The sequence below is a fragment of the Pseudophryne corroboree genome, chromosome 2 (genome assembly GCF_028390025.1).
Source record: "Pseudophryne corroboree isolate aPseCor3 chromosome 2, aPseCor3.hap2, whole genome shotgun sequence".
Taxonomy (NCBI): domain Eukaryota; kingdom Metazoa; phylum Chordata; class Amphibia; order Anura; family Myobatrachidae; genus Pseudophryne; species Pseudophryne corroboree.
The window spans coordinates 933,965,467-933,976,648 of NC_086445.1; the positions used below are offsets into that span (position 1 = coordinate 933,965,467).

Below are 11,182 nucleotides of genomic sequence, written 5' to 3' on the forward strand. Positions count from 1 at the left end.
ATAACACCTTTATGTCAGCACTTCTATGGAAGCACGACCAGCCGATGGCTATCCAGCCGTATACTAGACTTCAAATAGGAACAATATCCATGTGAATGCAATGATTGCAAACTCCACCCAATACAACCCCCCCTTTAAGCTAAGGCCATAAATTAGCTTAGAAAAACAGACATTACATACCAATAAGGCAGCCAACTATATCTTTACAAAGAGAACAAAAAAAAAACTCGCTTTTTCAATATACCTAGACTATTCAATCATGATATTCATTTGACATAATCAGCAAATGCAGTACAACTTGCTGGGATGTGTAGTTCCACGAATCATACCTAGACTATTCAATCACGATATTTAGTTGGTTACACATCTATATACCTTATGCAAATCACCTTATACAATGTGACACACATCTCACCCATTATCCAGAAAAAGCCATTTAAGCTCATGCTCCGAGTCTTCAGTTGGGGTAGCCCAGCACTGATGAAGAGTTAATGTAAAGTTCAGTTCTGTGCTCTGCAATATTCGGACTTCAACAGGAATAGGGTCTTGAGGCTGCTTTACCACAGGATACTCTCCATCAATATAGTATTTCATATACAGGTCATCTGAGTATTACATGAGAGTCATGTTGTAGACTAATGCCAAGTACAAGATGAACTGTAAAGTTACATGGAACTACATAACTCAGAACAGAAGTATGGTCTAGAATTGAATCACAAGGCCCATTGGACCACACACACACACACGACAATACACAAAAGCAACATGTTGTGGACTAATGCCAAGTATAAGATGAACTGTAAAGTTACATGGAACTACATACAGTATCTCAGAACTCTAAAGTAACAAGTAAGTAACTACAAAAACAGTCACGTAAAGTTGAACGCCAGTGGCGTAAATCTTGTATTCCAAGTGACTTCCTCACATATAAGACTGTCTACCATTCTTACCGTAATGCTCTGGACACTGCCAAACATACATATTTCCAAACTCTTATCGCTGCTCAAGCCTCTAACCCCAAACAACTTTTTAATACATTTAAATCACTTCTCAACCCTCCTTCACCCAACCCGCCAGCCACTATCAAGGCGCAAGATCTTGCTTCCTACTTAAAGGACAAGATACACAAGATCCAAGATGAAACGGTATGCTCTTCCTCAACCAGTGATCTACTGAATTCCTTACCTGAACCCTCTGGCACTCTCTCTTCATTTGATCCCACTAATGAAGATGAAGTATCAACACTCTTCTCATCCTGCTACTCTACTACCTCTCCTCTTGATCCTATACCCTCACAAATAAGTAAAGCTCTGTCTCCTGTGCTCATCCCAACCTTAACCAACATCTGTAATCTCTGTCTGTCTGTCTACTGGTATCTTTCCTTCACTGTTAAAGCATGCAGTGATTACTCCCATTCTGAAAAAAACAAAATTCTGACCTTAACTCTCTCTCAAACTACCGTCCCATCTCTCAGCTCCCATGTCTCTCCAAGCTACTTGAGAAACTTGCCTACACTCGCCTCACACACTTTAACTCCTACAATTTATTGGACTCCCATCAAGCAGGCTTTCGCTCCCAAAAGTCCACAGAGACAGCACTGACTAAAGTAGTGAATGATCTAGTCACTGCAAAGTCTAAAGGCCATTACTCACTACTCATTCTTCTAGATCTCCCTGCTGCTTTTGACCACTCTCTTCTCATACAAACACTGCACAGGGTCTTCAGGACACGGCCCTCTCTTGGTTCCTATCCTACCTACAGTATCTAATAGCTCTTTCAGTGTCAGTTTCTCTGAATCCACCTCCTCTTCGCTACCTCTTTCAGTTGGAGTACCACAAGGCTCCGTCTTGGGTCCTCTGCTTTTCTCAATCTATACCTCATCTCTTGGGAAACTAATCAGTTCTTTTGGATTTCAGTATCATCTGTACGCAGATGATACTCAAAGCTACCTATCCTCCCCTGATTTGTCTCTATCTGTATTGGGTCAGGTCACTGAATGCCTCTCTGCCATTTCATCTTGGATGTCATCTCGCCACCTCAAACTTAATATTTCCAAAACAGAGTTAATTATATTTCCACCAGCCAATAGCAGTTACCAACCTGATGTTTCTATATCTGTTGAGAACTCTAGAATCAACCCTACACCACAAGCTTGCTGCCTAGTTGTCATACTTGACTCAGAACTGTCCTTTGCTCCCCACATTCAATCTGTCTCAAAATCATGTTACATGCATCTAAGAAACATATCCAAAATACGATCATACCTTACACAAGACACTGCTAAAACCCTAATCCATGCTCTCATTATCTCCCGCATCCTCTTACTGGTCTTAGTAAGAAGAGACTTTCACCATTACAATCCATTCTGAATGCAGCTTCGAGGCTAATATTCCCCGCTAGACATTCATCGTCTGCAGACCCACTTTGTCAGTCCCTCCATTGGCTACCGGTATTCTACCATATTCAATATAAAATACTGTTACTTACATACAAGGCTATTAACCATACATCTCTTCGCTTATCTCAAAATATCCCCCAACCCAGCCCCTTCGCTCTTCACAAGATCTAAGTCTTTCATCCACACTCATTACTTCCTCCCATGCCCGATTACAGGACTTTCTGCGGGCTGCACCCACTCTGTGGAATGCCCTACAACGTACAATAAGACTCTCCTCTAGTCTTCAAACGTTCCCTGAAAACTCACCTATTCAGACAAGCTTATCAAATTCCAGAACCGATCACATTACCTTCATAGCTTTCCTATCCAATGAGATCCCCACAGTACAGCACACACACATCCCCCACATATTTTCTTTCTTTCTTCACGTTCCTGTCCTCCTGACCCTGGTTCATCACTGCTGTGATGCGATATCATGCAGCCCACCAAGAACTTTTGCAGTCTGGTGGACAGCTACTGTATGCAATAGATAGTAGCTATCCTCGTGTATCAATGCCTATTTCCCCATAGATTGTAAGCTTGGCTATATAAGAAACGGTTAATAAATAAATAAATAATAAATGTGAAGTTCAGTTTTGTGCTCTGCAATATTCACACTTCAATAAGGAATAGGGTCTTGAGGCTGCTTTACCACAGGATACTCTCCAATATAGTATTTCATATACAGGTCATCTGAGTATTACATGAGAGTCATGTTGTGGACTAATGCCAAGTATAAGATGAACTGTAACAATACATGGAACTACATATCTCAGAACAGAAGTATGGTCTAGAATTGAATCACAAGGCCCATTGGACCACACACACACACACACACAAAATACACAAAAGCAACAGACTTGGTAACTGGCAAAATAGATTGTGACCGAGTACAAGACATTTGCTTCTGTTTTTGAGCTGCTCTACGGCCAACGTCAATATACAGTAGTTCTGCATGTGGGCGAGTATTTATTGTTGGGTCCATACGCTACAACACATAGGAGTTAAAATGTGCAGAATAATAACCTTTAGCAAACCTCATCTGCAACGTGGATGGTTTAGGACCAGCATCAGGAAGAGGCGATGATGGGACAAGTACACCAGTGTTCTGTGCAGATGGAACACTGGGATTCAAGCTACATTGGATGTGCAGCCTACACAGATAGAGAAGAACATATGGTTACCATTAATACTATACATTAAATGCTCAGACACCCAATCAGCAATAATCAGCCATGCTAGGTTCATCCATGCTAGATTCAGACAAACAAGACATATCAAAAGGTTACCTTAATGGGCTGCCCAGCTCTGCAGCCGTTACATTCTGGCTTCTCACATTATCAGTCTCTGCAACCATAATGTTCTCATAGCTCACTGTACCATCCCGTTCCTGTGTGCCATACAGATAGAGATATTTATATACACACACATTTTATATAAAGTCTGATGACCTGACATACTACAGGCCGCTAAACTCTGCAGGACAGATGTTTTTAACCCTTTGCTTTCACATTTATCCAGGTATTTGTCCTGTTGTATCTTGCACGTTTTTTAGCTTTGCATGCTATTCTTTTTCATATGATGACCTGTTAATGCATTAAAAATTGACCAGGAGGGATTGTAAATGATGGTTTATTAGTTACACTCCATGGAGCCCTCCCATACACTACAGTACACTTGTGGCATGGGGAATGAAAATTACAGCAGGTAAGTTGACTTTCTCCACCTAACATGAGGAAGATGAGATTTCAGTCCATACAGAGATCGGACACAATGGTCTCTAGAGGGGGAGTTATGGCACTGACTAAACTGCACCAAGAGTCTCATGCCACTAGTCATTACCACTACTGCTGAAAATCTAACTTTAGTGGGAGGTTACTCAATCCTTCTACAGAGCATAAGTGCAGGAGTTGCCCATAGCAACCAGATTCCAACTATAATTTATAGAATGTACTAGATGCTGACTGGTTGTTAAAGACAACAACTCCACTTGTCCACTTTAGAAGGTTTGATAAATTTTCCCCTATTATATTTTCTTATTGTGGTATTAAATCAAATACCCTACTACATTTCCTGTTACTACCGATGCTGTGCTGACTGATGGCATCAAGGCAACCTAGTGGAGATCTAGTACAGATGGTTCCATTTAAGTGTATAATTCCCATTCTCTCTCAGTGGCGATCCAATCAATTAAATGTCAATCCGAAATCTAGTTCATACTTACAGGATAGATTAGATAGATCTCTGATGGCTGCATGTGAAATCCTGTCTAGCAGTATTCTCACCACTAAGCTATTACAACAGATAAGTATAGATTTATGCATTAGGAATATTGGGGCGGATCCCCCCAAATATATTCCCCCTCTGGGAGGCTGAGACATTTCTTCTCCACACTTACGCTAGAGGTTGTTCCACAGGCTGAAAGACTGAATTGGAAAAGAACAAATCCAGAGGTCCTCAGTGTGGGGCTACATGCCGCATCTCTTCCTTTCATCATGTGGATGGAGTCTAGCCGGAGGGGAGGCTGGGTTAGGTCTTTAGAGACAGCAATTGAGATGAGCGCATCCTTGGTACATCGGACAGTCACTGGCAATAAGATTGTACAGACAAGGCTCACATTTAGTATACTTTGGGCCTAATTTAGCATTGAACGCATCTACAATGCACTGACATGCTGAAGCCCTTCTGGAGTGTGCGCAGCGCAGAAGCCACACTGCTCGTGCGCACACAGTGAGATGCGACAGTTTGTGAGATGCAGACCATTTGCGGGGTGGCCCATGGAGGCTGCGTGACGTAACACGCAGCCACTGCGAGACATAACGCACCCGCTGCAAGCCTAAACATTATGGGTAGCAGTCTGCCTTCACAGCTAGGCTGTGCAGACAGGGGGCTACCCTTAACACGCGAGCGCTTCACTGCTGAGCAATGCGTTCACATGTTAGCAGGGAAGGGAATGGGTGATGGGCCCAGCATGCGGGGTGGACTTGCCCTGTGCTGGGCATCCCCCCCTTCATGCTTGTGTAAAGGGTTGTAGTTGTGAGATTTTTTGCAGAACTACAACCCATGCTGTATCAGGGCCTGTGGCCCTTATTCAGCTTCAGTTTTGCAATTTTAGCAAAACTGCAACTGTCTGCGATCTCATGCTGGGGACCGCTCAGCACAGGGCAAGGCCGCCAGGAAGCAAATACCTGGCAGCGATGTGATCGCAATGTAATTGCATCACTGATTTGTGGAAGCCCCCCTGCCTCCGCAGCCAGCCAGACGCAGGGCAGCCATTGTCAGGTTGCAGCCACTGCCCGTGACGTCACACAGCGGCCCGTTTCGGTCGACCCTCTCACTCAATGCGAGTCGACACCCCCGCAACGCTGCATTGCAGCCCCGTTTGGCCCCGCCTGATTGACAGGCAGAGGCGTTCGCATAGTGAGATGTGATCGCAGTTCTCCGGCCTGTGTAGTATGGTTCCTGGGCAGTGCAGGACTTAGTGGGAAAATGTGATCCCATATCAGTAGTGACAGCTACTGAGTAGGGGCCTATATTCAGTCATTGGATGAACTTAGACATACCATTCAATCGTCCTACCTTTATGTCCATAGTAACAGGGGTTAATTTGGTCTTCGCTGTCAAAGCAGCATCCCTGTTTGGTGCACATACAGCGAGAGATTGGGGAAGCGGCACAAGCAATTCTCTCCTTAAGTGGGACAACTGAGCAGTGATCAGGAGCTGATCTATTTAGAGCTGAAAGAGGATGGTTATTAGGGATTGTCTGTTATAAAGGATAATCTAAATTAAGCAAGATATTGATAATTTGAATACATAATAAATTGACCTAATATCCCCCATCTGGCCAGGCCTACACGGAGCAAAATAAAAAGTCTGTATTTCAATACAATTAGCAATTCAGCCCACAGTTTAGTTACTAAGCTTTGTTCTCGGTGAGTACAAGTCCCAAATTAAAAACAATTATCTTAATATTATACTTTATATGGCACCACAAGGGGTCTGCAGCACCTTATATTGTAAATAAAAAGTGCGAGTAACACAAGAAAAAAAAAAAAAGTGACTTACAGCACAGAACATTGCAGGACATGGACAAGATTTATAAACATTCCTGCCAGTGGCGTAACTAGAAATTTTGCACCCCAAAGGCAAAAAAAAAAAAAAAGTTTCCAGTGCTTCCCCCCCCCCCACCACTTAAAAAGTAAAGCATTTGCGCGTGCCATAGGTATGTGCTCCGAAATGGGGGCTTGGTCTCATTGCAAGGGGCATGGCAGTGCAGGAAAATACTACTTTGTTTTTTTTTTTAGTTCATTTAAGCCTTGGATGAAGATAATGTGGACGGAGATAGAGTACCAGCTAATCAGGACCTGCCATTGTATAAACACCCTGTGGCATGGCAGTTAGGAGCTGATTGGCTGGTACTCTCAGTCCACTTTATCTCCACCCAAGCCTTAGTACAGAGGTTCCCAAACGCAGTCCTCAAGGCACCCAAACGGTCCAGGTTTTAAATGTATCCGTGCTTGACCACAGGTGACTAAATTAGCACCCAAGTCAATTTGATTTAACCATCTGTTATGAGCCATGGCTATACCCAAATCCTGGACTGTTGGGGTGCCTTGAGGATCGCATTTGGGAACCTCTGCCTTAGTAAATAGACCCCAGGTTAGCATTTATTTAAATCTATCAAATTCCCCAAAATGTTTGGGGCTCGGCAGCCCTGGCCATCAAGTTAGGTTTATCATTCCATCCATGCACAGGTCTCCAGATACATGGCACCTGCCATGGTCCAGGGACCAATTTCACTACTGTGCATGAGCTGTGCCCATTTTGGATGTGATTTTTTCCACGGCTGCAGCACCCGATGCTGAACTCCAAAAAGGTAATTATTAAAATACTGGTGCAGTATCGGCTCCCCTTGGACCAAGGGGCACGTGTGCACTGCACACGTTGCACCCATTATAGAAACGCCAAATGATACCACTACTAAATTCCTACTCCAGTAATATACAGTACAGTGCATATGACTTACCCTCCAGTTTAGGGCATTTCAGCTCTTTAATTTGTGGGTGCATCCATTCTCCAGAAACTAATTCCCTTTCAATTAGTAGCATCATTTTATTGTTGTAATCCTAAAACAGTTTATTAAAAAAAAACAACAACAACATTGATAGTTGTTAGAGATAAAAAAAGGGAGGGGGGGTGTCGGGGGTCAGTATGGAGAGGCCCCAGAGGTCAGTCATGACAATACCACCTGATATTAGAGACATCAGTGTAGTACAGTATACAAAACAAAGTGTTAACTTAACACCCTCCGATGCACTCTAACAAATAGGATGAGTATATGTAATACAGTGTTAATAGATGAAATACAGTATACCAGAAAGAACAGTTTCCAGAGTCCCATCAAGATCACTTCCGACGAGTGCGTAGTCCTTGTGTTCTCATCTACAATGAGAAAAAGGGAGAGTAGAGAGAGATCTTATTTTCTATTTCCAATACAGTGGTCACTAGTATTTAAATAAGGGGAGTCTCAATCCTTTGCTGATATGGGTAGTGAAATGTTCTAATTCTGAAGTCTTAAGGGTTCACCCTCGTACGTTATGATAGACTGATGCTCACTCTAGCTTACACAAAGCCGAATGATGGTATGCACATAAAGGTTTCTTTTATGCTTCTTCCTCATTCAAAACATCATACTTATTCAATTATAGGTGTTTCAAAGAATGCTCACATGTGTGCTTACATATGCTAGAGCGGTTCCACACGTAACGGTTTCTTTAACTCTTCTTCTGTCTTTAATTTTCGCTCATTAACTCGTGGTTATAGTGCAAAAACAAGACAAAAAAAAAAAAAGTGTTAATGGTATATTAGTGCTATACACTTCTCTCCCTTGGATTTATACCTCTGGATCAACGGGATGTGAAGTATTAAGGCTTTATAGGTTCACTCTTAGTGTTTAAAAAGGCTAAACGGCTCACATGTATGCTTACATGTGAATCAGTGATGCCGTATACATAAAAGGTCTCTGATTAACGTATAGTAAAACACCACAACCCAAATCCCCAAGTTGATTTTGTGTAAAATCTTGTGAGAACCAGTTGATCAGTACATCTTGAATGAAACCTTTATACGCATAGAACCAGTGTATACATGTAAGCATACAAGTGAGCACTTGAAGAATACCGTTTATCACCGCTAATGTGGGGATTTGGGTTATGGTGTTTTACTATACACTAATCAAAGTTACCTTTATGTATGCAGTACCACTGAAAAAGTATAAAAGAAACCTTTATGGGCATACCATCATTCGGCTTTATGTAAGCATCAGTCTATCATCACGCACGAGGGTGAACCCTTAAGACTTCAGAATAAGAACTTTTCACCACCTATATCGGCAAAGGATTGAGACTTTCCTTGTTTAAATTAAATACTAGTGACCACTAAATTGGAAATAGAAAAAAAGATCTCTCTCTACTCTCCTTTTTCCCCCCATTGTATATGAGAACACAAGGACTACGCACTCGTCAAAAGTGACCTTGATGGGACTCTGGAAACGGTTCTTTTTGGTATATTGTATTTCATCTATTAACACTGTATTACATATACTCATCCTATTCGTTAGAGTACCCCTGATGGTGTTAACACTTTCGGTTTTGTATATTGTTACCCTTGTGACTGGTTACACATTCACGTTGACACCCACTGTAGCTGCTCTAAAGTGCACAGTGAATAGCTCTTATTTTTATATAGTGTAGTACAGTGTTTAGCACACAAAACAGACCTTGCCATGTGATTACACTAGTACTAGGTGGCCCTCTTAACTTAAATTCCCAAATAAAAGTCTGTTAATAAAAATCTGTTTTGCTTAACTTGGATATCAGCTGTAGGAGGAACAGAAGGTATTCCTCCCTTCTAGGCACCTGTGTCCCCCCACCCTTGGATGCTGTACCACTTCACTGCTTCTTACCTGTGTGAGACAAGTAGGAGCAGAAGGTATAAAGCGGAGGGAGATGTTAGCGCAGCTGCTCCTCCATGTCAGAATAGGAATGTGATGCCGACTAGTTACATCATAGACCAGTGCCCTATTTAACTTAAATATAAAGCATTGCTCAGCACGGCTGTAATTGTAGTATAAACACTTAATGAGCGACATTTAAATCAGTGGGTTATATATATATATTTTTTTAGGGACGCATATATTGGTACCCTAGATGAAGACCACCTTATATCAACTATTAGCAGATATAGCACTGAATGATTGTCTATAAACATATTATAATACTATCCCTTTAAACTGGGGCCGCTATGATTCATACAGATTCTGTGGCTGACTGACTTCAAGCCTGCATTGCACCTGGTTTTAATCAACCACAGAACCTGTGTTATCCATGAACACCCTAGTTTAAAGGGATTGTATGGGAAATCCATAGCATCATAATTAGTCAATTGCAGCAAACTACTAATAGGCCCTACACACTGGGTGATAATTCACAAAGATATGAACGATCTCGTTCATTAATGAACGAAATACCATTCATATCTTTGAGTGTGGAGGCACCAGCGATGAACGAAGCGCGGCCCCGCGCTCAATCATCGCTGGTGCCCCGTCGCCTGTGCATGCAGACCAATATGGACGATCTCGTCCATATTTGCCTGCACTTCTATGGAGCCGTGTGATGGGGAATGGGAGGGAGGGAGGGGAGGGGGGGAGTGAAGAAACTTCACTACCCCCGTCACTGCCCACCCGCCGCCGGGTCACCCATCTCCGCCGTGGGGTGGCCCGGCGGCAGATCGTTAAATGTGTAGGGCCCTTAACACAGAACTTACCTGTTCATAGACATAACATCCATCATAGGAAGAATGCAAGGTCACAGATCCACTTGAATTTCTCAGGATCCAAGTCCCACAATTGCGGCTGTTGGATAAAACCTGGGCGCTCCCTTTCTTGTCTGCAGATGCAAAGTGTAAAAGTCAAGAACGTCATATTGGTACAAATATATAAAACAACCTATTGCAGTGTCGGGGATTCTCATATTAATTCCTTACCCAGTGCACTAAATTTAACAGAAATTAACCTGTGACGTTTTGTAGGCACAACGTACTGAAAACCCTGAGAGGTACAATATAATCCAGGTATGCTAGGAGGATTTATGCTCCAGAAACCTTCCTCAGCAGTAGATAAGAGGGTGTAGTGACATAGAAGCATTAACAAGCCCACTGCACAGCAATGTACAGCCATTATTCTGATCATATACCAGTGCTAGCAGCCTGCAAACTACAGTTAGGTCCAGCACATTTGCAGGTCCTGGATTGCCATTTGTAGGTATGTATTAGCCACAAATGAGTTAATTGATGACACTTGTGGTTGCACAGCTATATCAATTAGCTTGGTAGAGATATAAGATTATGCACAGGCATGCATTTTTTGCTAAAGATGTATGGTTCGTTAGTACAGACATACAGTTCTGTGCCACACAGGTGAATAAAATCACTGCAACCTATGGAATTATCTATGGCACAGGTTCTCAAACTCGGTCCTCAGGACCCCACACAGTGCATGTTTTGCAGGTGAACCAGCAGGTGCACAGGTGTAGTAATTAATCACTGACACATTTTAAAAGGCCCACAGGTGGAGCTAATTATTTATTGTGATTCTGTGACAAGACCTGCAAAACATGCACTATGTGGGGTCTTGAGGACCGAGTTTGAGAACCTCTGATCTATGGTAATGCAATGTTTTCCCTTGTT

The 11,182-nt window shown here is 42.5% G+C and overlaps 1 protein-coding gene across 1 annotated transcript in view; it reads right to left on the minus strand.

Annotated features, from left to right (window-relative positions):
- LOC135050100 (zona pellucida sperm-binding protein 4-like) overlaps positions 1-10,741 on the minus strand; it is an 80,223-nt gene extending 69,482 nt beyond the window's left edge. The window contains exons 1-8 of the mRNA XM_063956258.1: positions 10,481-10,741; positions 10,262-10,383; positions 7,464-7,563; positions 6,017-6,172; positions 4,836-5,023; positions 3,727-3,827; positions 3,464-3,591; positions 416-605 (exon numbers count right to left, since the gene is read on the minus strand). Of these exons, the coding sequence (XP_063812328.1) occupies positions 416-605; positions 3,464-3,591; positions 3,727-3,827; positions 4,836-5,023; positions 6,017-6,172; positions 7,464-7,563; positions 10,262-10,383; positions 10,481-10,685 (1,190 nt within the window). The 5' untranslated portion in view covers positions 10,686-10,741. The remainder of the gene's footprint in view (positions 1-415; positions 606-3,463; positions 3,592-3,726; positions 3,828-4,835; positions 5,024-6,016; positions 6,173-7,463; positions 7,564-10,261; positions 10,384-10,480) is intronic.
- Between the last annotated feature and the right edge of the window lie 441 nt (positions 10,742-11,182).